General features: G+C 45.0%; 1 protein-coding gene across 5 annotated transcripts in view; it reads right to left on the bottom strand.

Moving 5' to 3' along the window:
• Positions 1–218: 218 nt before the first annotated feature.
• bsnb (bassoon (presynaptic cytomatrix protein) b) overlaps positions 219–26,669 on the bottom strand; it is a 69,003-nt gene continuing 42,552 nt past the window's right edge. Inside the window, exons 4-14 of one of the 5 annotated variants that reach the window (XM_030374722.1) lie at positions 20,247–20,456; positions 19,674–20,126; positions 12,430–18,621; positions 8,106–10,191; positions 6,607–7,703; positions 6,335–6,437; positions 6,097–6,240; positions 5,739–5,794; positions 5,521–5,644; positions 5,080–5,216; positions 219–3,406 (exon numbers count right to left, since the gene is read on the bottom strand). In XM_030374722.1, the coding sequence (XP_030230582.1) occupies positions 5,754–5,794; positions 6,097–6,240; positions 6,335–6,437; positions 6,607–7,703; positions 8,106–10,191; positions 12,430–18,621; positions 19,674–20,126; positions 20,247–20,456 (10,326 nt within the window). In that variant the 3' untranslated portion in view covers positions 219–3,406; positions 5,080–5,216; positions 5,521–5,644; positions 5,739–5,753. Of the gene's footprint in view, positions 3,407–5,079; positions 5,217–5,520; positions 5,645–5,738; positions 5,795–6,096; positions 6,241–6,334; positions 6,438–6,606; positions 7,704–8,105; positions 10,192–12,429; positions 18,622–19,673; positions 20,457–26,669 lie in introns of all 5 variants that reach the window. The other 4 variants (XM_030374720.1, XM_030374719.1, XM_030374723.1 and 1 more) reach the window with 4 other exon arrangements.

Below are 26,669 nucleotides of genomic sequence, written 5' to 3'. Positions count from 1 at the left end.
CAGAGAACACATTTTGTCCAAAAAAACATTTGTCCACAAACTGCGAAGGGTTTATGCACAGATTTCTTTGTACGCAACGTTGATAAATTGCAACACACACACACACACACACACACACACACACACACACACACACACACACACACACACACACACACACACACACACACACACACACACACACACACACACACACAAAGCTGCACAGTAGACATTGATAACTACCACACTTGTCCATTTTTTCTTTATTTTCTGATTGGAAATTTCAAGGTCAATATTTTTTCATTGATCACATTACTTGACATGATGCACCAATATTTACTCTTAATCTGTTTACAGGAATACAATGAATAGAACACAAGGTTTCACAACTGACGACTGATGCTTCGCCCATTGCACTTACAACAGTGAATGAAATTCTCCGGACATTATTCATTTTTTCTTTGCCCCCTCTGACTCTCACCACCTTATAGGTCATATCGGCCGTGTTGAAACAGACCCCCCAGTGGTCTGAGGAAGGCGCTCGTCCATACTGCACTTTGAGGGGTTTGTACATCTCGTTTTTAATTGACACAATATGCATAGAAACTATACACAGACTGGATATGCTTTTTCCACTGTTGTCCACTGTCAATACAAGTCAGCCACATACACTTTTCTTATTTATTCATAATAATCATAATAAATGTCATCATTATCTTCATCATTATCACCATATCATCTTCATCATTCATATAATAGTGATAATAAATATATATTTTTTAATACACAAAGGTTGGCAGCAAATACGGCATGGGGATGCACATGATATCCGTATTCAGAACTTAAAATATGTACATTAGATTCAACGTGTATTTACAGTAAGATTGTGTCTTTCTAACCACCTGTGGATAGGGTTAGGGCTGGCTCATGCATCTACTACAAACCACAACGTCTCTCTATCCATTGTGGTCAATATGGTCCATTCTCCTCCTCAGATCTCCCACAGGAAGTTGATCTTACCGTACTTCCTGCGATACAAAGGTACATTGTGACATGCCCTGATTTGGTGAATGACTGGCGAGTTGGTGGTTTTTTTCTTTTTTGTTATTGAAAATGTTTTGTTAAGATGTAAATATTTGACTAATCAACATTCACTATGTTGGCCTGTGAAATTCAAGGGGTGGTCGTCAAACCAAAGTGAAGACATGCCTTGTTTTGTGTTCATTCTTGTTCAACTCTGAAAGATAATAATAATCGAATCATGCACCTTCCCCGATGGCTTGGCCGTCGAATGCTCTGATCAACACAATGACACCATTCCTTTCTCCCCAACAGATTATACACCGACACCCAATATGTACATTGACACGTATTAATGAGAAGTGCTGACCATCTGCGTCACATGTTCATAGCGGCACAGACAGGAACTGGAAGCCAAACACGGAGGAACCCTGCTCAGCCGTAACACACTGAGACTGGATGAGGGCTTACAAACAGCCGGACAAAGCCAAGCAAAAAACCCCATGCTTACTAGCGACATGATGGTTGACATTGAGAACGGGACAAGTCTACACAATTAACCCTTTGGCAACAAATCCCCGGACAGGGAGAGAGGGGGGGTCTAAACATGCCACGAAAGAAATAAACAAAAACGAAAAAAGAATAGAAATCTAGTTCATATTCAATATTTCAATCCATACACACAAGTTGCTAGGTAAAAACACTTTCATAGCCTTTTCTTTTCATAATTTCGTTGTTTTCTTCTGAATTTTACAAGGATAGTAAATGGTGGTAGATTAACTAACCTTCCAAGTTTAAAATGAATCATTGCATAGAACATTTTAATTGACAATTGCTTTAAACCATGTGTGTGTGTGTGTGTGTGTGTGTGTGTGTGTGTGTGTGTGTGTGTGTGTGTGTGTGTGTGTGTGTGTGTGTGTGTGTGTGTTTGGGGGGGGGGGGGGGGGTTTACGTGACAAGTGTGTTTTTTTCTGTGTACATGAGTTTATGTGTGTGGGTCTAGTTGTGCATGTGTGTGTGGGTGTGTGTGAAGGGAGGCAGTGGGCCCAGCTCGTTAGTGGGATGATCTCGTTGGTGGGTTAGTAACCTTATTACCTCGTCTCGATGAGGCTAACCTTATGAATAAAGTTCAAATAAATACATACAATCACGCCCCTCAGGGTCTGCTGAATGGAGAGCTAACAAAATCCTGTCACACAACTGTAACTGGGATGCACAATGTGTGTGTGTGTGTGTGTGTGTGTGTGTGTTTTTGTGTTTATACCTGCCTCGATGCTATGTGCATGAGCATAAAATGTGTTGACGTGGTACTGTAAACGCTCTGACAAAAGAGTTATTCATGGACATTCATCAACGGAGATGTTTCACGCTTTACCGATAATTTAAATGACATTGAAACCATTGTGCTATACACCATTTGCATGCTATTGCTTTTTAAATCAACGAGCAAAATATTGAAATTCTAGGTAACTCGACCATAAAGTACATGGACAAATGAAAATATAAACATATACTAAAGAGAAACACAGAACAAGTCACAAAAAAATATTGTATGAAAATGCAAGTAATTTACATAACATGTACTCTGATTTAAATGAACATATATTAGTTTACAGTTGTGCAAAAAAAGAAATCGAACGTATGGATGGGTGTTTTAAAAACACATGAGGTATACAATTCAAAAATATGCAATGAATAAGGCTGTTCCATTCCTTGAGTATCAGGCAAAAAACATTTGAAGAAACTAAAAGATGAGAACAAATCGATACAAAATGTAAGTCCCCAGTGGACAGTTAGTAACAAAATGAAAGCCCCAGTGGACAGATAATAACAATGGCTTTGCAGTGGTTACCGATAGCCCCGGCCCTGCGTGGTGTCAGCTCACACTCTGTGGGCACACTGGCAGGTCTCCCCTCCCCTCAACTCTCCCCAAGAAAACAACGTTTTGATATGGGCTTTTGATTTTCAATTTGATTGACTTTTTTTTTCTTTTCTTTTTTTTGTATTTTCAACCTTTGTGCGTGCAATCTTCATTTCCACATTTACACAACAGAACACCAGAACAAAAATACATTAAAAAAAAGAGGAACAAAATAAGAAAACATTCAAAGAAAGGGTCAAATTCCCAATACTGGAATGTAGAGAGAGAGATCTTAGAAAAACAAGCATTCAAGGATCAAAGTAGGGTGAGTTTGTTGTTTCTGTGGTGTCTTGTCTCTTAGACTCGGTGGTGTCATTGTTAGCTATGGTACGCCTCTTTGGTACAAGGAAAACCTATGAAATCCACTAGTTGACATCTTTACGTTGGAAGTTATGAGAAGAAAAGGATTTGAATTCATCAACGGAGAATCAAGTGTCCCAGCCAGACGTGAACTCCCCAGACAGCAGCAGCTCTCAGTTAATCCTGCAGAGGGGAAATTAAGCAACCATTAGTTCTGCTTTAACCAGAACAGGATGGAAAGGCAATTAAGTGCTATAATAATACTCCCATACCCAGTACTATTTTGCAGCCAAGCATCTTTCTTCCAGTAGTTTAAATCCCGGGTCAAACACCATGATCCCCTCACGTCACTCTCTGTTCACTGCCCTGCCCCCCCGCCCCCACACACACCCAAACGATGACAACATGATCCAACGCTGGGCTTCCCTTGCTCCACCAATCACAGAGAGGCTAGGGCTGCTGGTAATCTGTAAATCTGAGCAGGTCTGCCTGCAGCTCAGAGCAGGGTTTAACTCCACACTCTAATGGAGACCACTGAGAGAGAGAGAGAGAGAGAGAGAGAGAGAGAGAGAGAGAGAGAGAGAGAGAGAGAGAGAGAGAGAGAGAGAGAGAGAGAGAGAGAGAGAGAGAGAGAGAGAGAGAGAGAGAGAGAGAGAGAGAGAGAGAGGGAGGGAGGGAGAGAGTGAGGGGGTGTTTTTGACTCAGAGGTCATCAACACCTCTGAAACCCAGGTACAGTGTGTGCTTGTGTGTGTGTGTGTGTGTGTGTGTGTGTGTGTGTGTGTGTGTGTGTGTGTGTGTGTGTGTGTGTGTGTGTATGTGTGTGTGTGTGTAACTGGACAGTGTGTGGGATGTGACCCTTTGCACAGCGCACGCTTCCCCGGATCCTCAGATCCATTTTCTTCTTTAATTGCGCCCCATTGAGAGGGATTAATTATTAGTTCATTCCAGTAATCAGCGCTACCTCACTGTTACTCATGGTGGCGGTGTGTGAGTGTGTGTGGGGAGGACAGATGGGAGGGGACTGAAAGCACGTTCGTGTGACGTGGAGGAAAGGGAAAATTATACTAAGGGCATGCATGTGGCTGACATTAGAGCCACAATTAGCCTCTTCCTGATTGTGGTGGTCCAGCGGGACATGTGTGGGATCGGGGAGACTGATTGAACCCCTGGCAGTTCACAAGGAGTTCAAACCAGCACCCGGACAGGTCCACTCGTTATTAGGAATCACATGAGCACCACACCATACATAGCATAACAACGCACCTGGCATAACAGCACACCTGGCATAACAGCACACCTGGCATAACAGCACACCTGGCATAACAGCACACCTGGCATAACAGCACACCTGGCATAACAGCACACGTAGCATAACAGCACACGTAGCATAACAGCACACGTAGCATAACAGCACACCGTGCTACAATGAACACATGCCTGATCAGTATGATATCAATTATATATATGACTTACTGATTAGACCCATAACACGCAGTTCCTAGCTCAAAAGTACGCGTGAAATCTAAATATCCCCACAATATTTACAATTGATTCTATATTTTATTTTGTTTTTAACCGTGGTAGAATACCAATAGCACTAACAATATAACCCCCTTGCGTTATAGTGGTATTAACTGTCATTATGTGTAATTTTACACTATGATCTCGCTGTGGCTTTAGGCAGTGACTTATTTCCTTATTTGTTGACCTTGTTTTATTATGCAGCATTGACAAATGTCCTGCGTCTGTCAATTGTTAAAAATCCAGCCGATCACAGCCCATTAGAATAAAACACACACACACACACTAATGCACACACTCCCACATATTACTGATCACATGACCCGTACTCACTGAGGGTCAACGGGGGCCGCTGGTCTCTGAGGTCAAGTGACCCCAGGACTTCATCATTCCTCCATTAAACCACTGAGCGTCAGCGGGTCGGTTCAGGTGTCTGGGGAGTCCGTTACTGACGAACTTTGATTCCACTTCTGTTTGGTCACCAAGGAAACAATGAGTCAGTTTGATTTAGAACTGGACTCTACACAAACAACCAAGAGCCTTCAATTAACACTTTCAACACTTGATATTATGATATTAATAACTTAATTAATAAGGGTAATCAATCAATCAATTCCTTTTCCAGATTTCCCTCCAGAAAAGTTGAAGGGAAACTGGACCCATATGTATGTGCATGTGCTGTGGCATATTCCTAAAGAATATATATATTTTTTATTTCTTTAATGAATGTATTTACTTGAGGATGGAGTCAAGAAGGGGCATATAGAAACTCACTGATGCGCTCCCACCGGCCGCCTCGCTTATCCTTGTTTCATATCTTCTAGATGGTGAAATGTGTTAATTCCTGCAGTTTCATAGGTTTTACAAGTACAGAGCTCCCAATTTCTCTTCATTCACTCTAAAAAGAAAATACACATTCTTAAATGTCGATTACAGTAAGAACAGATTGTTTTTTTATGTGTTTTATTATTAATATTATAAAATGTTCTTACCCTTTGTCATGTTGTTCACCAAAACGAAGTGAACTTTTTACCGAGGCCAGACAAAGCTAAGACAGAAAAGAGAACATATATTGAACCAAACCACTGGCAATACAAAAACATTCCATACACAAATCACATCATCATCATCATCATCATCATCATCATCATCATCATCATCATCATCATCATCATCATCATCATCATTTTACTGTACCCCATTACGCGTTTCCCCAGTAAAAAGTCACAACAGAAATTCTAGGACATGTCTATTTATTCAGATGCAGGTTTATGAGCGGTCTGTTGGGGTTAGGGTTAGCCATGCGGTGTGTATCCTGTGTGTATGCATTATGTGGACGGAGGAGCTCACCATCTCCCAGCTTCCCGGCCTGCTCTGCGGCCGCTCCAGGCAGCATCTTGGTGAGGACGTTCTCCCCGTCGGCGGCGGCCTGGGGGGGCGCGGCGCCGCCGATGCCTCCGGCCTTACTGCCGATCCCCACCGGAGCCTTGGAGCCTGTCAGGGACGGACACACACCCCGTCAGGAGAGCGTTCACAGAGGGACCCCTCTTTGTTATTGGCTGGGGGGGGACAGGGTGGGAGGAGTTACCGATGCCTGTCAGTGGAGGCGTGGCTGTTTTAGGGGGCGTGGCGGCGGCGGGCGGGGAGGCCCTCATTGCTGCAGCGGCTGCAGGGGCATGGTCCATTTTTACCTGTTAAAAGGGAAAGCATATTGGGGACCTGCAATCTTTTTCTATTATGTCAGTGATATTATACACTCAAAGAGTTGAGCATATATATGCATTAAAAGTACTTCACAAATAAAGGTTTACGGAGGTTAACATTCTGAAATATTTAAAATGTAAAGTATGCAGTACTGACAGCTGTCGGTGCTGGTGGTCCTGCCGCAGGCCCTGCCGCCGGCTGGCGTCCCAGTGGAGGGGTCTGGCCAGGTCTGGGCTGCTGTAGCTGCTGCTGCTGCTGCTGCTGCTGCCCTGCCCCAGCAGAGGCTGGATTAGGCTGTGGTCCACCAGTAGTGGGGTGAGGAGTCTGGCCCTGCTGCATGGCCTGCTGCTGGGGCTGATGACGCTGTTGTTGACCTTGTTGTTGACCATCTGGTGTCTCATTGCTGGACTGTCTCCCAGTTTGGGCCGGGCCTCCTGGACGCTGCTGCTGCTGCTGAGGCGGCTGCTGATGTTGCGGCTGCTGCTGATGTTGTGGCTGCTGCTGATGTTGCGGCTGCTGCTGATGTTGCGGCTGCTGCTGCTGCTGCTGCTGCTGCTGTTGAGGTGGCTGCTGCTGCTGCTGCTGATGTCCAGGCTGCTGCTGCGGCTGTTGAGGCTGCTGCTGCTGATGTCCGGGCTGCTGCTGCGGCTGTTGAGGCTGCTGCTGCTGTTGAGCTTGCTGCTGCTGCGGTTGAGGCTGCTGCTGCTGTTGAGGTTGTGTCTGCTTGTGACCTGCAGATGGATCTGGCCTCCTGGAATTAGCCCTTTCTCCGGGGGGCCTCTGGCCTCTACCTCCCGAGCCATGGTTATGGCCAGCAGTCGGGTCCCGAGAGAATTCTCCCGAGTCCCGATGGCTGCCTTGGGTTGAGCGCGCTTCGGGACCGCCCCTTCGCTGGGCAGAGGAAGAGGTTCTGCCCTCGGTGCGGGCAGCCGGGTCTTTGGCGTGTGTCCGAGATGAGCGGGAGGCTCTGGGATCTTCTGAGGCATGGCGGGAAGAGCTGTGCCTGCCGGTGCTGCTGCTGCCGTGGTGACGGTGTTCCCGGGAGGACGTGGATGATCCGTGGCGTTGCTGGTTGTACTCGTCCTGGGCCCAGTCCTCCTCAGGTGGCTCATCGTAATCGTGGTAGGTGTGCTTTACGTTACCACGCCTACCTGTGGACGAGTGGCCACCACCTCCATGGTGCCTCGACCGGTCTGAGCGGGCCTCCCTCGGCTTCTCAAACCAGTCAGTCTCTTCTTGGCCCAAATGATATGCTTTTTCGAGAATCAGAATGAGGAATTGTCAATTATTATGACATTGAGATCAGGGAGTAGCATGCGGATCGAAGTCATGCACGATAACTGAGAAGAACCCCCCCGCATGCAACAAAGACAACATGCAGAGTCCACAAAAAAGAGATAACCGAAAAGAATAACCCAACAGTAAAAAACAAAACATGAAGAATGAAGATATCTAAAAATACAGATATAAAATGAGGCAAAGTTGGCAATGGGGATTAGGGAACTATTCAAGTTGTGATAAAAAAAATAAAAATAAGAACAAAATAAAAACAGTAATACATACAATTTTTTGCACACGCTCATGCAGTGTCTTCTCAGCAGGCATTTGAGAACGCAAACGCAAGCCCCAGGCGGTGATCGCTCAACACCAGTTACCTTCGCTGTCTGAAACGGCACAATGCATGTCATCTACGAGGTAGGGGTCATCCGGTTTGTAGACATGACTCCTGGGCTGGTCCTTCATGTGGTGGTCCTGCACGTCTGGCAGGGAATGGCTGGAGCCATACTGGTTTCTAACATCGTTGGCATCAGGAGCACCAGAGCCTCTACCGATGCCCACGGGCTTCCCCACAGGGCTGAGCGGGCTCTCCTCCTCTGAGTTTTGGCTACGCATGGGAGGTCTGCCTCCGCGGCCCGTTCTCTGGGACCTCTCCATAGCATCCCTCTCGTAGGACTTACTCCTGTAACCTGTGCTGTCCCGGGAGGAGATCTTGTCCATGCCGTAGCCGGTGGATCTGGACCTTCCAGAGCCATACATGCGGTCCTCTTCCTCAAGGCCTTCTCGGCTGGTGCCGTAATACTTCTGCTGATCGTACGTGTTCTTTTTTGGGCCATAGCCGTCGTCTTGTTTTTTCGATCTCGACACAACGGTGCAGCTGCCCCCCGTCGAAGTGGTCATGGTGTAGGACGCCAGGTCCGACTCGACGTCCCGCGCCTCCTCGATCGGCGAAAACTTTGAAACCTTCTGCTCCATTCCCTGTTTTCTGTGCTTGCTACGTTTAGAAGAGACCACGGCCGGGGCCAGGTTCTTTGAGGAGGCTTTCTGGGTGCCAGAGCTGCAACGTGTGTTGGGGTGTTTGTAATCATCATAATAGTACGAGGAGCCGCCGCTCACGGTGGACCCGGCGTGGCCGTCCACGCCCTGGTAGCCCGCGGTGCCTGCTGGTCGGCCGTAAGCATCCACAGACTCGTCCTCAGGCCTTCCGTAACCTCTTGAAGACCCGTTCTCACCTCCATAGCGCCCTCCTGCAGGATGGCCGTGAGCATCGGTGGCTTGGCCCGCATTCTCTTTTGTCAATTCACTGATGTCATCAATCATGACATAGTTCCTTGGTATATTCTGCTCTAGGTTAGTGGTGTACAGCCCGTCGTGGGCATATGCAGAGGTGGGGCTCTCCACTGGTTGAGTAAGGCCAGGCTCAGGGGGGCGGTACTGACCATAGGTGTTACTGTAGACTGCGCTGAAGCCAGTGTCTGGAGCTGAGGTAGCCACTGACACTGCCGGGTTGCTAATGACCTCGTAGTTGGTGGGCAATTTCTGCTCCAGGTCAGCCAGAGAGGTCTGCCTGGGTCTTTGGTGGACTGTAAGGATATCTGCCTGGGACTGGAAAGGGAGGACGGGCTGATAGGAGCTATGGCTGGGGTAGGGTAGACTCTGGCCTGGCATAGGCTGGCAAGGAGGCTGGAAGCCCTGGTGGCCATGCTGGGGCATGCCAAGATCTGGCTGATAGCTGGACTGAGCATACATGTGCGCGGAGTAGGACCCTGGAGTCTGGTATGCGGGGCCTGGTGGCGGGTGGGGCTGAAAGGTTCCTGGCTGTGGGGCAGAAGATGAGGGGTATTGAGGAGGTTGAAAACCTATCTGTTGATATGCAGAGCCTGGCGGCTGTGCCGAGGGTTGGGTTTGAGGGTACGGGTAGGACATATAGGTAGAGGTCGACGGATACTGTTGAGTTGCATTGAGGTCATTAGCAAAGTGGCTCAGTGGTGCAGTGCTTGGCCTTGATAATACACCATTAGTATCAAAGTTTCCAGTGGCAGCTGCAATCCTGAGGTTATTCAGCTCGCTGTCTGACATGTAGTCCCGGGCATCGCCCATACAGCGCAGGTAGGCAAGGTCTCGCCTCTCTCTGTCTTTCACCATGGTCTCCTTCCGCTGAGTGATGCCTAGCTCTAAGTAGCGCAGTTTGGCGTCAATCTCCTTCTCCTCCTCCTCCAGCTCGGCCTGCTGCTTCCGGAGCTTGGACGACTCCTGCTCCACCATCTTCAGCTCACTGAGCAGGCCCGCCTTGGTGACACCCTGGGCCGGTCTGGGCAGAACCCTCTGGGGCATCCCGGGGGAGCTGTACATTTGAGCTGGAGTGACGATCGGGAGGGGGATCTCCTCTGGCGGGGGGCTGGGGAGGGTCCTCTTTACCTTTCTCATCAGAGAGTTCTGCTGCTGCTGCTGCAGGGAGGCCATCTGTTCGGAGACGAAGAGGAACATCGTGAGCAAACACTGAGCTATAAACAGAATGCACTTATGCAAATCCCACTCATTATTGTACTGTGGACTCACTGGGTCTAAGCATGGCTCTCCTAACTCATAGATGGAGGACTAAGGGCCCTGAGAGGGGATCATCTGTACAATAAAGTCTAATAAAGACTTTAGCATTGAGAAAACGTTGCCTCCTTATATTAAAATTAATTTATTTTATTTGATATTAAATTAAGAAATATTTGCTGTTATGTAGTCCGAGAAGGTCTGGATATTAGAGGATTATAGTGATTTAATTTAATTGAATTGTTATTTAATTATTGAACCTACTGCTCAGGGAATCAGTTTTGTTCATGATTATCATCATTGTCTCAGTTCCTCAAAATGCAAACATTGTACAATCAATAGTATATATGAATAGTGTGATTTGTTTTTACATTTTTAACACTTTTTATGGATTATAAATATATAGTATGAATGTCAAAGTCTGCTCCTCATTATGTCAACAGTTATGGTGACAATAGAGTAAAATGATTATACAAATAAATAAATCTGTTGAGAGCATTATTAAACATAAATTGTAAAAGGGTCATTCTTCTCAGCTATTTCAAAAATATTTAAGTATTCTAACGTTGTCATAATCCAAAATGCCCTCCCTGGCATGCGATGATCAGACAATGTATCAAAGCATTTATATAATTACCAAAAGAGAATTACATTTCTTACTTACAAATTAGCGGTTTTGTGTAGACCCATGATGACATTTAGTGAGGTAACGAATTATCCAGAAAGGGAAATGTATTTCCCACACACAGATATAAATCACAGACCAAGAACCCAAAAATAAAAGCTCTTAAAAACTGCTGTAATCCTCATCTGATATGTGCGTGTTTGTTCCTCGGACGGATTTTGCAGCGACTGCAGAGGAATATGAATATATGTTGACCAGCTGCTAACTAGCAGGAAGACAGCAGGGCAAAGGCAGGATGCTTCCACATTGTGTGTCCCTGTGGCAGCTCTTAGGGCTGTGCCAGATTTAGAAGAGAGCACCTCACACTGAGAGTGGTTAACAGAGACTAAAGGGAAGAAAGGAAGAAAGAGAATGACAGAGGAAGCAGAGGGAGATCCAGACAGGGAAACATAGAAAGAGGAGAGCAGAAAGGAGCGACGGACAGAATAAAATGAAAAGAGAGGAGAAAAATATGAATTAAATAATGGGCAAAGCCATTCTGGCATGACCAGCTGCTCTCCGGAGAACATTCTGTCACTTCCTGTGATGCCAAGCCCTGTGTGTTGCATCTTCTGTTCACACAGAAGTGCTCTGCAACACTTCAGCCTCTAGTCCACACTATGAAATAAGCTTATATTATTGGAATATTTTAGTCATTATTTGTAGGTTTTCCAATGCTTTGTTGGATACTGCAAGGTCATATTTGAGTAACTCACAGATAACGTTTATATTGATAATATATAAAAAATATAATCTGGTTGATTTGATGATTACCAATTCAAACAACACATAACGCCAGTATGATGCATTTACAAGGTCGGCCATTTTCGCGTTCATACTCAACGCTGTGTACTATGTGTGCTAGCCCCATCAATAGGTATCACAAAGCTGGCTCGGTTCATAATCATGGGTTTGAATTTGAACTGAAACAGGGGGTTTACTTGCACTTTTTTATTTGAGCCTGGGATAACACAAGCATGAACAGAGTTAATGGCAATCTAAAAGATTATCAGGTTAAGTAGGTGATGTTGATGATGTTGTGTTGTCCTCCAAAAAATTGTCTTCTTTTATATTATTTAGTGATTCATGTCAAACTTGTTTTTAACAAAGATCATTTTTGTTGGTTGTTAACACATTGGTAATATTTTAATATATACTGTTAGGGTTACCACGCCTATCACACCGCGCCTATCATTTAAAAAATGCTTATTGGCATAATGTTCATTATGTTATAATTAGAAATAAATAACTGACGATAAATAACTTTGGCCTAAATCATCAAATCTATTATTGGACTATTCACATATGAATAATTTGTTACACTACTTCAATGTTTCATTGTTAAAGTATAAAAGATTTTCTGATTACTTTGGCAGGTGTAATTGAGTGTATCAAATGTGTACATTTTATATATATATAGAAACAAAGTTACACTGGAAGAACAACAAGCCAGGTATTTGAAACCCTTCCAAGAACGGCTTCTGATTGCCTACCTGGCTGTTGGAGAGCGCCTGCTGGTGGTACGGGGAGAAGCGGTTCTTCCCGGGGTCCTCAGAAGTGGGGCTGAGCGGCTTGGGGTCGGACATGGAGCGCTGCACACTCTTGATGGGTCGGGGCAGGCTCTGGTGCCGCTGCGGCGACTCGGTGGTGAAGGCCTTCTGCTGGGGCGTGACGTGGGCCTTGTTGAGCTTCTCCTGCGAGGCGAACGTGGTCTCCAACATACGATGTGGGGAGAGCGGGGACACGGGGGAGTACAACACCTGGGGAGACTTGGGAGGCTGGCGAGACTCGTGCTGCTGCTGATAGCCAATCTCCAGAGGATCCGGTTTCCTCCTCTCAAACTTGGCCACCCCCTGGAGGCGTGGAGAGGCCGGCTCAGATGGGTTGGCGCCCACCATGTGGAGGCTGGTGGAGTAGGGACTGATGGTGGTCGGCACGTTAAGCTGAGGGGCGACGACACCCTGGGACTGGGCCTCTGGTTCCGTTTGACAGGCAAGACTCTCTCCTTTCTGGGTCCTTTCAGGGGAGGCAATGTAATGCAACAGGTCAACCTTTGAGGTCTCTGCCATAGTGATGTGAATCGCAGGAGAGACCCTTCCCAGCTGTTCTGGCTCTGTCTGGCAAGAGGAATCGAAGGTGGTTTGGATAGCGATGCTCGAGGAAGACACTTTAGCTTCTGATTTCTCAACGTTTGCGTCAGAGTGCTTCGATACGCGGGACCTTCTGCGCCTCACTGGCTGCTGGTCCCATTCTCCCTGGTCCTCTTCATCAGTCTGCACACTGCAGTCTGCAATCCGCCGAGTTCTTCTGCGCCTGTTCAAGAATCTGTCCTCTCCGTCTTCATCATCGGTTTGCACACAGCTGTCTGCAATCCTCTTCTCCTCTTCAGAGCCGTCTCTCAGTCTTGGCATTGAATTCTGTTTCTTCATGACCCTGGAGCTAGCAGGGTCCTCAGTGTTTCTCAGTGATACCTCTGAGGAAGAACTATGAATAGGCCTGCCTGCCATTACTGCTTGTACAACCTGTCCATCCTGCCAGAACTGAACACTCTGGCCATCCTGCTGGATCACTCGACCACTCTGGTCACAAATAATGAACCCTTGAGGTGGTCCTCCTCCAACCACCACCCCTTGCATGGCCCCCTGTGCAGAGGTTGCTGCAGCCGCTGCAGCTGCAGCGCCGGCTGCTGCCTCTGCTGCTGCTGATGCTGCTGCGGCCTCAACAGCTGCCGTCTTCTGCCTCTTCTGGTCCTCCAACTGCTGCTGCAGCTGCTGCTGCAAAGTCTGAATCTGGTCAAGCTGCATTCTCTGTTGGGCGAGCTGCTCCCTTTGCATGATGAGCTGGGTCTCTCGCTCGGCTTGCTGTTGCTGAAGGACTTGGTGTTTGATTGTCTGTAGTTCCTGGATCTCCCGCTGGACCAGCATTTGTTCTTTCTCTCTGTGTCGCTGGAGCTCCATTCGGTCTCTTTCAAGCTCCTCATGTAGGCGCAGTTGCCGCACCTTCTCCAGCTCCACATGCTCCCGCTCTAACTGCAACATGTGCTCTTGTTGTTGACTTAATCGCTCCTCTTCCTTGTCTTTGCGTGCGTCCATCGGTGGAGAAAGTATTGAGCAGGTTGCTTCTGAAGCAGTTACTGGTGCAGTCACTAGGATTTGGGCTTGGGGTTGCACTAATGCCTGAGGTTGGGGGTGTGTTACAATATGACTTGGTGATTGGGTTTGAGTCAGGGATAATGCTTGTGTTTGAGGCGGCATCTGAAGACTTTGTAATTGTTCCTGCATTTGGTTTTGCTCATTAGGTAATTGAGCTTGAGAGAGTGACGTAACATTCTGGATTGGGATTTGAACTTGCTGGTTTATTTGCTCAAATGCTATCATGTTAGTCTGAATACCTGGTGCAGACAAATGTTTTGCTCCTAAATGAGCAACAGTTTGGGTTGGGGGTAATGTTGAGCCGATGGTTGGGGGCTTCCCTAAGTAGACTGGGGTTTCCTGGTCAGAAGTGGTATTGGAAGTAGGGAGACCTGGGCCAGGGATTGAAGTAGGATACTGATTTGAAGTAGGATAACAGTAGGGTCCCTGTGTAGACAGAGGCATTCTAGGAGTCACTTGAGGCAGCCTGGTCAGACTAGCTAGTGGAACTGGAGTCACACCTGTAGGGTAAGGTCTGTATGCACCTCTTGGCATGGGACGCAGGACAGAGGAGGGCTGGGTGGTTATTGGTAAGGTAGAAGCTATCGGTGTGTTTATGGTTGAATATGTCATTCCGTCTGTTCCTCTCATAGCTGCAGGGTACAAAGCCCGAATACTTGCTTGCCTTGCATTAATAAGGTTGGTTAATGATTGGCCATGTGCAGTTGGTCTTCCATCCGGACCATAGAGAAGGTTGGCTCTGATTGATGCTAAGCTTTGACTTAGATTGAGTCTACCCACAGGCCCACCTCTGCCTCCATACTGCATTAGTTCAGGATTTGCAAAGCGACTTCCATATTGGTCCATTGAGTTGAGAGCTGCACACATGCGACTGATTTCTCGAGCAGTGGTTGCACTGTATTGTGCTAGATTTGCATCGGTTACCCCTGGTCCATAGCCATAATCTGAATTGATATTTGACATGGAGCCATAACGACGCAGAGGTAATGGAGACCCACCCACGTCTGCTTGGCGCAAATCTGTGTAGGATCCATACTGGGCACCCATGCCTTGGTAACCGTCATAAGACTGATTCACGGTGCTCAGATCAACTGCCCCCTGGTGATTCCTCTGATACAGTTGAGGGCCAACATCTGTCATAGATGGCAGCATGTTGTCAGACATGGATGGCTGTGAGCCTCCCGGGGGTTGTGGTTGATAGAGTTTACGTTCCTCTGCTAAACCCTGCACAGCTGGGGCTTGCTGTTGTTGCTGCTGGCTGGTGTTATAGTGCGGGGCAGGAGGAGGGCGGGCAACTTGAGAAGGATCAGAGGCAGAGTTTTCATCTGACGTCGCTGCCGTCTGTCTCTGAGTGAGAGAACCCGTGCAGCTACTAGCAAAAGGCATTTTGTAAACCACATCACAGCAAGCCGCCTGGCTCTCTGGTTTGAACTGTCCTGTCAGGTCGAGGACCTGTGGAGGAGGTGCCGGCTCTTCTTTCTTTACCAGCTGAGATATTGTGCCTCCTTGTGATGCGTTACTCTCATCCAGCTGAACCATCATAACATGGGGCTTTCCGGTAGACAAGTTCATTACAGTGGGCTTATTTTTCAACTCTAATGCAACACCAGTATACATATCATGGGACTGGTTAGAAGCAGGGGCCCCAGTTGCAGGCTGAGGCGGTAGAGGGGCTACTCTAGGAATGGCACTTACACTCACCACAGGCTGGGCACTACTCGTCTGGCTAACTACAATATCTTTCTTCAGCAGCATTGGTTGAACCTGATTCGCTAAATTGTAACGTGCAAATGAGGATTGTTGCTGATGCTGCTGGAGTTGCTGCTCCAGAAGTTGCTGCTGATGCAGAAGCTTCTGCTGCTGTAGCTGCAGCTGATGCTGCTGGATGCCAAGGTCCTCCAGGCAGGCATCGATCTTTGGAATAGACGGATCGGTGAGCTTCATCTGTGCTAAACACATGGCTGATCCAACACCCTGCCCCAGATCCACACGGTTCAGCAGAGGATCCCCATACACCACCTGCTGCTTCGGCTGTGTCATAAACATAGAGCCTGCCATTGTGACGCTCACAGTGGTCGGAGTTGAAACCGCTACATGTGGTTGTTCTTGGGAATTCAGATTCATGACAAGTGATTGCACTGCTGTGTGTCGGATGGATGGCTGCTCTGCTCCTATGGAGTATCGTCTGCTGTCAGAGGCCAGGGACGTCAGATCCATCCCTTGGTCCGTCATTATAATTGGTGCAGGTCTCATCGGGGCACTCAGGTCGACTACGCTTCCTCTTGGATGCACTTGGCCTTGTCCTCCAACCATTGATGAGCCTGTATTATGAGATATATTTTCCATTGACATTGATCCCCGGCTATAGCTGGATGCATTGTTCACTGTACTAATATTTACATTTTGGGAAGAATGTCTTGGGGATTGTTGTGGGGAAGTGGGAGAAGTAGTCGAGGGCGGCTGAGAGCGATACATAGGCTTACCGCTAACATCTGTTGGTGATGACAAGGGCGATGTTGACGAATTTACAGTAATGGGCTTGGGAGCATTTGTTGTTTCAGAGCCCAACGTTATCACCATTACTGGGGTTTCTTGGGAGGACTGTTGTCGTAAAAGACGGGGTGGACTGGATTTTTGGGGAGACTGGTTTCCACGGGGTGCAGCTGGAGCTGTAGAACCAGCAGGCAGAGAGGGGAGCTGTCGACCAGAGGACCGCAGTGATGGTGAATTAGTAGGACTCTGTGAAGGTGAAGTTGCGGGAGAAACTGGCGGACTTGGACCTTTGAAATATGAAAAGACCTTGGAGGAGAGGGATGCTCCAGTTTCAGAGGATGTGGCCTGTGTTTGCCCCTGAGGACCTGCGCTGTGAATGGCAGAATTACTGCCTGCCTGGCGAGCAGTTTGGGCGCTGTGTTGACCTTGGCCTTTCCCAACCACCCCTCCAATTTTGGCAGTCTGAGACATCATTCGGTTTTGGGTTTCTTTTGACAAATGTTGCGCTCCCTGTATTCCTGTGATTCTCGGATCATTCCCAGTGGATGAGATGGACAAAGGTGAATTTAACTGGGTGGGGCTTGAGCCTGGAGTTAATTCAGCTGAATTATCTAAATGCTGTTTATTTACAGGCTGATTGGTGCTGTTTACAGGTTGGCCTTGATTCTGCATCATCTGTGCTTTCCTCATCATCTCCTCGTAGACCTCTTCTGCACTTTTCAATGTTTTGTCAGGGGGTGAGGTTCCAGATGATTTTTCAGTAGGAGAGTAGAGGGATGTAAACGTTGGAAGGTTGTATTCACTTCCTGATTTGTACAATTTTCCACCAATCATCTCGAATCCTTCTGCCTCTGAGTCCACGGAGGGGGAGTATTCAGAACAGGAGGATCGGTGGAGCTCCTCCATCTCGGCCGCTTGCCTTAGCTCTTCTGTTGGCGATGCATCCTCGATTGGAGAGAGGTTGCTGGGGGGAGTTTTAGATCTTTCTCTACGTCTTTGTGCCCGTAGCTCCTCTTTGTCCCTCTTTGTCTTCCTGGCGGTACTACGGATCCTCTGCTGCTCCAGATCCCTCATTTCCTCCTGCTCTCTGAGCAGCTCTTCCTCCTCCCTCAGCTCGTCCTCCTCTGAAGAGTCCTCGATGGTCGGCAGGAGCGGCCCATGAGACCGGTGACGGGCCTTCCTCTGCTGCTTGGCCTCTTCTAGTTTTGCCCGGCGACTAGGGCTACTGTCACTGTCGTCCTCCATGGAGGACACAGACGTGGGTGATGTTCCAGACGTGTAGCTTGGGGTGGTAGCAGGTAGGGTGGAGGAGTACTCTCCCCTGGATCGCTCCTCCGGGGATCCCGTCAGGCTCTCCATCTCCAGCTCTGGTTCTCGTAGGTCCTGCTCAGGGTAGCTGTTTGTGTTGTTCAGCTCGATAGTTTTGAACCGCCTGAGGCCTCCTTGAGAGGAGAGCATGCCCTCGGCGTCCTCCCCATCAGCTCCTTTTGTATCATCCTCAAAACTGTTTGATTGTTGAGTGAGCCGTCGCCTCTCTTTTCCTGATTCCCCACCACTTTTATGTGCCGTTTTGGGTTTCTGGTTTCCATATTCATCTACTTCTTCCTCATCAGCACTCATCTCCATGATCTGCCTTCTCATGATATCTTCATCCGTCATTTCTTTATGTGTCTTCTTCTGCCTGACAGGTAATGGCGAGAGGCCGCTCTCGCTGCTGTCTTCCACATAGTCATGTCGTAATTTACAGCTCAGTTCATCTTCTGACTCTTCTCGCGCCGCTTCTTCGTCAGAGTTGTATGCCGGCTCATGTCCGACGGACAGTGAATGTGGTCTCTGCTTCTTGTCTGCGGTCTTGGCCTCTAGAAGAGGCCTCATGGAGCTCTCTAGCTTGTTGATCTCGGGGTGCCTCGAGGTGCCCTTTTCATTGAGCTTGATTCCCTCCTCCCAGATTTGGCCTACGATCTCCCCCTGGGAGCTGGAAATCCCATCAGAGGAATAGCCAGTGTCACTCAAGCTCTGTGTGCTCGACTTGTTGGAGTCCTATGGGGAAACAAGAGAACATGGTTCAGTAAAAGCAGTATTATTCAGATTATTATGCCATAAAACAATTCCTGATATGGTTTCTTACAAAGCTATTGTTTAGCAAAGACTAGTAGGATTGAATAGCCCTAACCACCAAGCTCATAAAGATACAATATAGATCTTTTCTAGTAATATTGGACAATATATTATAACAATACTGTGGAATGTGTGTGGTTGATGGTTGCTTTAACCAGCCATCAACCACACACACTCCACAAATACTAATCCAAACATTTCATGACAAAAAAACAACAACTTTTAATACAATTTAAAAAAGGTAAACTCAACCCAAAATCTGGTTACTTTCAAATCAGATTATTGATTAAGTAACGTATAATTTATAAGTGTAGATAGATGTTTGGTCTGGTGGATAATTTAGACTTCAATTGTAATATTTTTTCTGGTGTTTGGGTTGAATTTTCCTTTCAAATAATGCACATACAAATGACTGAATAAATTGACATACAGGGTGAATATCACAGACAGATAAACAGAAGGACATCTACGGACAAATGTTTTTCGGTCACATGCTTGTTTTTCATTTTTGATGCATTCTCCAGCGTATTCTTCGAAACCGATGAAGAATAATGAGAATTCATGGCCATGCTCAAAATGTCTCAAATGATTCCATCATGGATAATCAGACACAAAAAAGGTTAAAAAGGAACATAATGCAATGTGGATCAGGAAAATGGATGATGATGTAGTCACGTGGTAATAAATCTTTGAAGAAATTCCAATTAATTAATGAATAGATAAATACATAAATGAGTCGACAAATAAAATACACAAAGAAAAAAACATGATGAAAATATGTGAATATATCATGAATCGTAATCATTAAAACAGATAGAAATAAGAAAAAAAATTATAATGAAGTTGGATAAAAATAAGGAAACAAAAATATATTAATGAGATGTATGGATGAGAAGTTACGTAAATTAATAATAAAAAAACACATTATGATTCAAGGGTAACAGGTGAAGACGAAGAAGTTGCAGGTAGCTCACTTCATGGTGTCTTGACTTCTGAGAGGTTTCCGTTATCCTCTGATCTTTTGTGGAGCTGATCGCTACTGACACAGCTTTCTTGGATGAGGGCTTCACTTCGTCCTTCTGAGACTTAGCTGTGACTTTGGTCTTCTCCGGGCCTTGTTTCTTCTGGACATTACCTGTGGGTTTAGGTGGATTGGGACCTGCTTTTGCAGGGGCAGCGCCGGACTTGGTGGAACTGGGCCCTGCTTTGCCAGCAGTGGCTGGAGGCTTGGCTCCAGATAAATGTGGACCCTTATTTTGAGCAGATATCTGAGCCTTTGCCTGACTAGGCACTTTACCCTGGCTAGGGCCCCTGCCTTGGTTAGCAGACAGGGCAGAGCTTTTATTCTGTGCACTAGATTGGTTAGAGGTTCTCGTTTGAGGAGAGCTTACCATACTTGGTGATGAGGTTTGGGAAGGAACTTTACTCTGAGGAGAAGATTGGGTAGAAGATTTGGGTTGAAGGTCAGGTTGGGCTACACCTTTGGTTTGAGAAGAGGGTTGGGGGGTAGGCCCTGCCTTTTTGACGGAGGAGATAGGGCCACTTACTTGGGCACCTGGTGGTTTCTGTTGCTGTTGAGGACCTGTGGGCCTATGCCCTGGAAGTTGATTGGGTGTTTTCTGATGAGGTGACTGTTGAGTGGCTGGAACTGCTGTCCGGGGTGATCCCGTTGGCTGTGGAGCAGGAGGAGGAATATCTCCCAAGCTTCCTGACAGAGCCCGCTGAGTCTGACAGTTCAAACAGAGCCATTCGTTCTTCTGTAAAAACAAGACAAAGTCGTACAATTAGGAAGAGGGAATTTTAATTATACTTAAAGTTTCCACTATTGGCCTTTTTTGTTCAAATGGATTCATTCATGCTTTTCTAAACTCACTCATTGCATGCACCTTATTCTGTACAGCAAACAGAACTTAAAGCTGCTGTAGTTTAGATTTGAGAGTTGTAAAGAGAGAGAGCAGAAAAGAGCAGAAGACAGAACGATTTTGAGACTAAACAACCAAAGGAACAGCCCCTCCCTGTCTGCTCCCTGCCTTTCTACCTTTTCCCGCCATTGAGAATGGTTGTATTTCATGCATAAGTGAATGACAGGAAGATCCAAATGGTTCATACAGAGGCAGGCACAGTCCACTCAAAACAGATATTCCCACAGCTCATTTAACTCACTAAAAGGTGATGGATAGCTTTGTCATTTCTAACAAATGACACACAAATAATAGCTCTTGAATTTTACCTACAGCATCTTTAAAGTGTAACAGTATGACAGAAACATTCAAATTAAAAGCAAAAAAAGATGTTTCTAGGGATGTAACGGTCATTGAAGGACAAGGAAACAGTAGAATGCGCCTGAGAAGGTTAATATTTTAAAAGCCTGTCAGAAACAAGCCTTTCATCCTCTCAAGAAGACTATATCATCTGTCAAAGGTAAGCGCTTTGAAAGGGCACAGTTGTGCTGCGAGAATACAAATAAAAATATCGCTGGTTAAGATGGAGACCCAGTCTACCAAGTGCAATTCCACTTGGAAAGGTCATGGAGTTTAGTTTACCCTTATACATCAGTTTGAGCAGGATGAAGCAACCACCTCTATAAACCTAGGGCAATATTCAAAATCCAATAGACATTACAAAATAAATGTGTGTTGGATCAATAGGACAGCTCAAAACAAAATAATGTTTCTTTCACAGTTTAAGAAGGCTGAAAAGAGCGCAGAGGAAGGTGTGTTTTCAACCGTTTTTTCTGGTACTTGTTGTCCCAAGGGTCCATATGAAATAACGAAGTGACCTCATGCACCTTAACCCTAACCCATATGTGTGAAAAATCATTACCTTTATTTTTGTACAAATTTCAAAAGCATAAATATGAAGAGGATACACATATAAACATAACAGAGGATATGATTATTAATAATGTTAAGGGCAAGCCCTTAAAATAATAGAAATTGAGTGTCATTTATTTAAAAATGTTTGAGATCTTCTGTTAAATTATCCGCCCTCCAACTATATGCTCTCCATGAAATGTGGAAGATTGACTGTTACAAGATACTGTATATAATAATGTATGTTTAGGCTTGTGTTATCCATCCAGTTTGTGTCTTTAATTTTCAACAAATTTAAATTGTTCAGGTTTGTTGAATATTTATTTCTTATATTATATATATACATACATATATATATATATATATATATATATATATATATATATATATATATATATATATATATATATATATATGTATATATATATATATATATATATATATATATATATATATATATAAATATATTATGTATTATTTATTTTAACACAAGCTAAGGTTATGGGAGTAGTGAAAGCATATAAACCTTATCAGCTAGATATTATAATGTATAATTAGGGGTGGGACCAGCAAAGCTGCTTGGTCCCCTATTGTTTCTGTAACGTGTTTTTTTTCTCTCAAATTCTGTAAGTCATACTGCAGCCTATACCGTAATTTGAAAACTCTTGAAATGTTCAGGTATGTTTATCAATAACCCCGACTACCCATAAACCCACATTTTCGGTACTGCACCCAAAGGTGGCACTATTGTAAAAAATTATGAATTAGGCTTATTTCTCCTCACCAGATTGACCTGGACTCAAAATTCTTTCAGAATATATATCTCTAGAATCAGATGCATCACATTTATAAAACCCTGCATAAAAATGTATACTTTTCCGACAATTTCATATCAAAGCTAAACATGATAAAAAGATTCACAGGCTACAAAAATAATCAAAAAACACCAAAATCGCCACATAAAATCTTGAGACCAAGCCTCACAAAAATCATCGAAAATAATTTGTTTTATTTAGTTCCATTTGAGAAATATTGGCCAATAAAGTTGGAGCAGCTAGCCCATTTTTCTTATACGACCATTTTATTATTGTATAAAAAAATATATGACTTTTATTAGGTGGATACCAATACCCCCCAATACCCATAAACCCAAATTGTGGTACTGCATCCAAAGGTGGCGCTATTTAAAACAATTATGAACTAGCCTTATTCTTTCATCATATTAATCTCTAAAACCAGATTCATCTTTTTCACCCTGGTCTTCTGCTCTAAAAATGTTAACTTTTACCACAATTTCATTGAAAAGCCAAACGTCCACAGTCTCAACCCATTTTGCCCATATGACTATTTTGTTATTGTGTAACTACCATACGGCTATCATTAGGTGGATACCATTAACAGTGCAAATTTTCAGATCTTTACCCTTTTAAGAAAGCCCTTAATTCTCTTGTGAAATGTGTGCTTGGAGTTTTCTTGATGTTTGGTGCTTATCAATCAACATTTTCACAATCTGAATGAGGATTCATGCAGTTCAGGAATGGCAGTGGCTCAACGGGATAATGCTGTGTACTGGTGATGCTTATGTTGAGAGTTCGAATCCTGATTAGAGCAATATGAACAAGCTGAACATGACATTTTGTTATTGCCATTCATTTAAGAAAGACAACATTGTACAGCACCTGAAGTTCATCAGGTAATCAACATTCCTGCTCATTAGTTTCTAAGAATCGGACTGCCAAGACACAGTATGGCATTAAGGCTCTTAATGCCATACTTTAAGGCTCTATCTTCTTCATTAACCATTTTTCCTTCATTTTAACTCTGTCATGTTTATATTTCTTCCGTTAGTATTCTTGACCACAAATGTTTCATTTACCTAGAATATCAAAGATTTTTCAGGTATCTGCTTTGAAGAATGCCCTTAATTCACTTGAGAAATGTGTGCTTGGAGTTTACTGGATGTTGTGTGCTTATCAATAGACATTTTGACCACGTCAATGAGGCCGCAGTTCAGGTTTATAAGTGGAACTTTCCTGAAATATGACAAATATATGTTTTATTTATATATCTTCCATTAGTGTGTTCTTGGCTTTTAATTTTGCTCGGGACCCGTTAATCACAACTTGCGGTTCTATTTTATTGTTACACCTGAACCAGCTGAAATATTTAGTATTTTCCACGGAGGCTCCTACCATTAAAGTATGCTCTCATTCACAAATCTATTCAGAATGATCTATTCAACATCAAATCTCCCATGCAAGCCCCATCAAAGCAGAGGCAAATCCTTTCTTCTACCCTCCCTCACTCATAGAAACACAGTCCACAGCGTCTGCCTTGAGAGGGCCCTTGTCATTTTCTCAATCCAATGGAAAAGAGTTCTAAAGAGTTCATCTAGACTCTGCATAGCCATCCAGTCCCTTCCGGCCACCATTGTATGTTGTACAACCTGGCACTTATTGTACGCACTTATTGTATGCACTTAATCTACGTTGTACTTATTCATACTACTTAATTGTGTAGCATCTGCAGTAGCTGCTATCACTGCTGTGTGTAAGTGGTTAACCTAGCGATTGTTAGTACTTGCACTTGGTTGTCTGAACATCTTTACTGTACCGACAGCGATATATTGTTTCACTTCTTATGACAAATGTACTCATTGTAAGTCGCTTTGGATAAAAGCGTCTGCTAAATGCCCTAAATGTAAATGTAAATGTATGAGAGGGAAGCCATTCTAAAAGATAAAGTGATTGAAAGTGTCTGTGTACTTTCATACTGTGTATGAAATTCACCTTAACACAGTCATCAACCTTATCCACTCCCAAGAGGGGATCCACGCATGCACACACCCTGGCTTCAGCATATCCTCTTGGCATCGGCGTCCCGAACCTTCACAAACTGGTTGACGGAGAACGGATGGCGGAAATCAAATTTTACTTAATAATTTGATTTAGTTAGTAACTTGATTTACTTGCTTTCACAGTAACAGGGTAATATAGAATACAATGTTTAGGATTATAGAAGACATTCTACGATTGCAAAACATCAAATATGATTTTGGGTTCACTGGCATTTTTATTTATATTTACCATAGCAAAGTGAGAATGGTGAAATAAACCTGCAAGTATTCAAATAAAATACACGTTACTCACTGGCTTTCCTTCAGCACAATATTTTAATTGTTTTTGGATCCTGCAGGACTCATGGGAGTCATTGGCATTCTAAACAGACAAATGCTTTGATTTTGGTACACCTCAAGTTCTCTATTGAGAGGCTAAATATAGACAGGGTTGATCAGTCTGAATACACCATCTGTGCTGCTTCATTCAAACAAAAACTTTTAACTGATTTAACAGCAAAAAAACTCTTTTGTTGAAATGTGGGTGGGGAGCGGACATGCATTATGAATCTATCAGCGCTTCAGTATATGGCTAGGTTTTGACAGGTCTATTGTCTCCCATTTAGCACACATGTACAAATATATAGACACACACATATCCGCACAAACAGACACACATGCACACACACAAATACATCCAGAAAATGGCAGAGAAAATTAGATTTTTGATCCCTGAACCCTAAACAATTCTTAATTTGCTCCAGTGGATAGAGACCAGCGACAGCCTTTGAGGCCTTTGACATATTATGGAGAGATATCGGATCAGAGATGCTCAGAAGAATCTTTTTTTGTTTCAATGCCAAAGAGCCACAACCCTGACCAGGAGAACATCGCTGTCCTTAGTCCCTGAACAGGAGAACATCGCTGTCCTTAGTGCCTGACCAGGAGAACGCCACTGTCCTTAGTCCCTGACCAGGAGAACGCCACTGTCCTTAGTCCCTGAACAGGAGAACATCACTGTCCTTAGTGCCTGACCAGGAGAACGCCACTGTCCTTAGGCCCTGACCAGGAGAACATCACTGTCCTTAGTCCCTGAACAGGAGAACGCCACTGTCCTTAGTCCCTGAACAGGAGAACATCACTGTCCTTAGTCCCTGACCAGGAGAACATCACTGTCCTTAGTCCCTGAACAGGAGAACGCCACTGTCCTTAGTCCCTGACCAGGAGAACAACAGTGTCCTTAGTCCCTGACCAGGAGAACGTCAGTGTCCTTAGTCCCTGACCAGGACAACATCACTGTCCTTAGTCCCTGACCAGGAGAACATCACTGTCCTTAGTCCCTGACTAGGAGAACGTCAGTGTCCTTAGTCCCTGAAAAGGATAACATCACTGTCCTTAGTCCCTGAACAGGAGAACATCACTGTCCTTGGTCCCTGAACAGGAGAACATCACTGTCCTTAGTCCCTGACTAGGAGAACATCACTGTCCTTAGTCCCTGACTAGGAGAACATCACTGTCCTAAGTCCCTGAACAGGAGAACACAGACCTGCTGTTCTAAGTATCTGACCAGGATGTGTGCCGCTCGTGTGTGAGTGCGTGTGTATACGCGTGCGTGTGTGTGGTGTGTGTGTGTGTGTGTGTGTGTGTGTGTGTGTGTGTGTGTGTGTGTGTGTGTGTGTGTGTGTGTGTGTGTGTGTGTGTGTGTGTGGCCGCAAGGTGTCTGTGGGATTATCCTGTAACCTTATTAAGCAGCAGGAAGGTCCAACAGCTCCATTCAACTCTAGGTGTACTTAACACTGACTCTGAGCTGTCGCTCAAACACACCTGACTGAAGAGAGCAACTCACTGGATCTGCACTTTTTTGACAAATGAATGAGAATGTAAAGTTTCCAAACATACATAGAACTGGGATCTGTTTCATTCATTCAACATTCAGTATGCTTTCTCAAAGCCATATAAAATACCTCCTTGAACCTTTCTTCGTTGGCAGAATCTGGATGTTTTCCTTCCAGAATCATTCTCTCTAATACAATAATAGTAATGATAAAGAAGAACTAGATGTATTTGACAGCAGCAGAGGTAGATACTGGGAGGACTTCTTCAGGATGACTGTGAAAACAATGAGGCACTGCAGGTTACCACCAGACAGAAGGTCGGAGAGATTGATACCACTTTCACTGTGTGTGTGTGTGTGTGTGTGTGTGTGTGTGTGTGTGTGTGTGTGTGTGTGTGTGTGTGTGTGTGTGTGTGTGTGTGTGTGTGTGTGAGTATGTGTGTGAGAATGTGTGTGTGTGTGTGTGTGTGTGTGTGTGTGTGTGTGT

This window comes from Gadus morhua, chromosome 13 (genome assembly GCF_902167405.1).
Source record: "Gadus morhua chromosome 13, gadMor3.0, whole genome shotgun sequence".
NCBI classification, from domain to species: domain Eukaryota; kingdom Metazoa; phylum Chordata; class Actinopteri; order Gadiformes; family Gadidae; genus Gadus; species Gadus morhua.
Note: the sequence above shows the minus strand (reverse complement) of the source record. Positions and strands in the feature narration are given on the sequence as shown.